General features: G+C 25.2%; 1 protein-coding gene across 1 annotated transcript; it reads left to right on the plus strand.

Annotated features, from left to right (window-relative positions):
- Positions 1–527: 527 nt before the first annotated feature.
- On the plus strand, positions 528–774 carry SARC_16652 (hypothetical protein; the record flags this gene model as incomplete). Its single annotated transcript, XM_014289244.1, has 1 exon — positions 528–774. A coding segment is annotated over one exon (247 nt), but the record flags the coding sequence as incomplete, so codon positions are not given.
- Between the last annotated feature and the right edge of the window lie 436 nt (positions 775–1,210).

The raw sequence follows: 1,210 nt of genomic DNA on the forward strand, positions 1-1,210 counted from the left end.
ATATATATATATATATATATATATATATATTATATAAATGTATATTACATATGTATATATATATATGATTTTGTGCTTGTATGTATGTATAAATGTATGTGTTTATGTGTGTATGTGCTTAAGTATGTATGTGCGTATGTCTGTATGTCTGTATGCAAATATTTGTGTATGTATGTATGTATGTATGTATTTATGTCTGAAGGTGTATATTTATGTATATATGCATGTATATATATATGCATGTATGTATGTTTGGATTTATGGATGTATTTACCTATGTATGTATGTACGTATGTATGTATGTATATATTTATGTATGGATGGATATATGTATATATGTATATATGTATGTATATATGTATGTCTGTATGTATGTATTTACGCATGTACGTGTGCACGTACTTATGTATATATATATATATATATATATATATTTATATGTATGTATAAAAGTATGTATGTATGTATGTATGTATGTATGTATGTATGTATGTATGTATTTTGTATATATGTATGTGTGTATGTAGCATATGTATGTATGTATGTCTGTATGTATGTATGTATGTATGTATGTATGTATGTATGTATTTATGTATGTAGGTATGTATGTATGTTTGTATGTATGTATGAATTTTTGCTTGTATGTATGTATAAATGTGTATGTATGTATGTATGTATGTATGTATGTATGTGTGTATGTGGGTATGCTTGTATGTATGTATGTATGTATGTATGTATGTATGTTTGTATGTATCTATACATTTATGTATGTTCGTAGGTGTGTATTTATGTATGTATGTAGGTATGTATGTAGGTATGTATGTATGTATGGATGTATGCAGGTATGTATGTATGTATGTATGTATGTATGTATGTATTTATACATGTATGTTGGTATGTATGTATGAATGTATGTATGTATGATTATATGCATGTTTGTATGTATGTATGTATGTATGTACGTATGTAAGTATGATTGAATGTATGTATGTATATATGTACGTATGTATGTATGTATGTATGTATGTATTAATGTATGTATGTATGTATGTATGTATGTATGTATGCATGTATGCACGCATGCATGTATGTATGTATGTATGTATGTATGTAGAGAAGTATGTATGTATGTATGGATGTATGTATGTTTGTATGTATGTATGTATGTATGTACTTGCATGTATGTTTGATTAATATATATATAATAGAT

Source organism: Sphaeroforma arctica, assembly GCF_001186125.1.
Source record: "Sphaeroforma arctica JP610 unplaced genomic scaffold supercont1.8589, whole genome shotgun sequence".
NCBI classification, from domain to species: Eukaryota; class Ichthyosporea; order Ichthyophonida; genus Sphaeroforma; species Sphaeroforma arctica.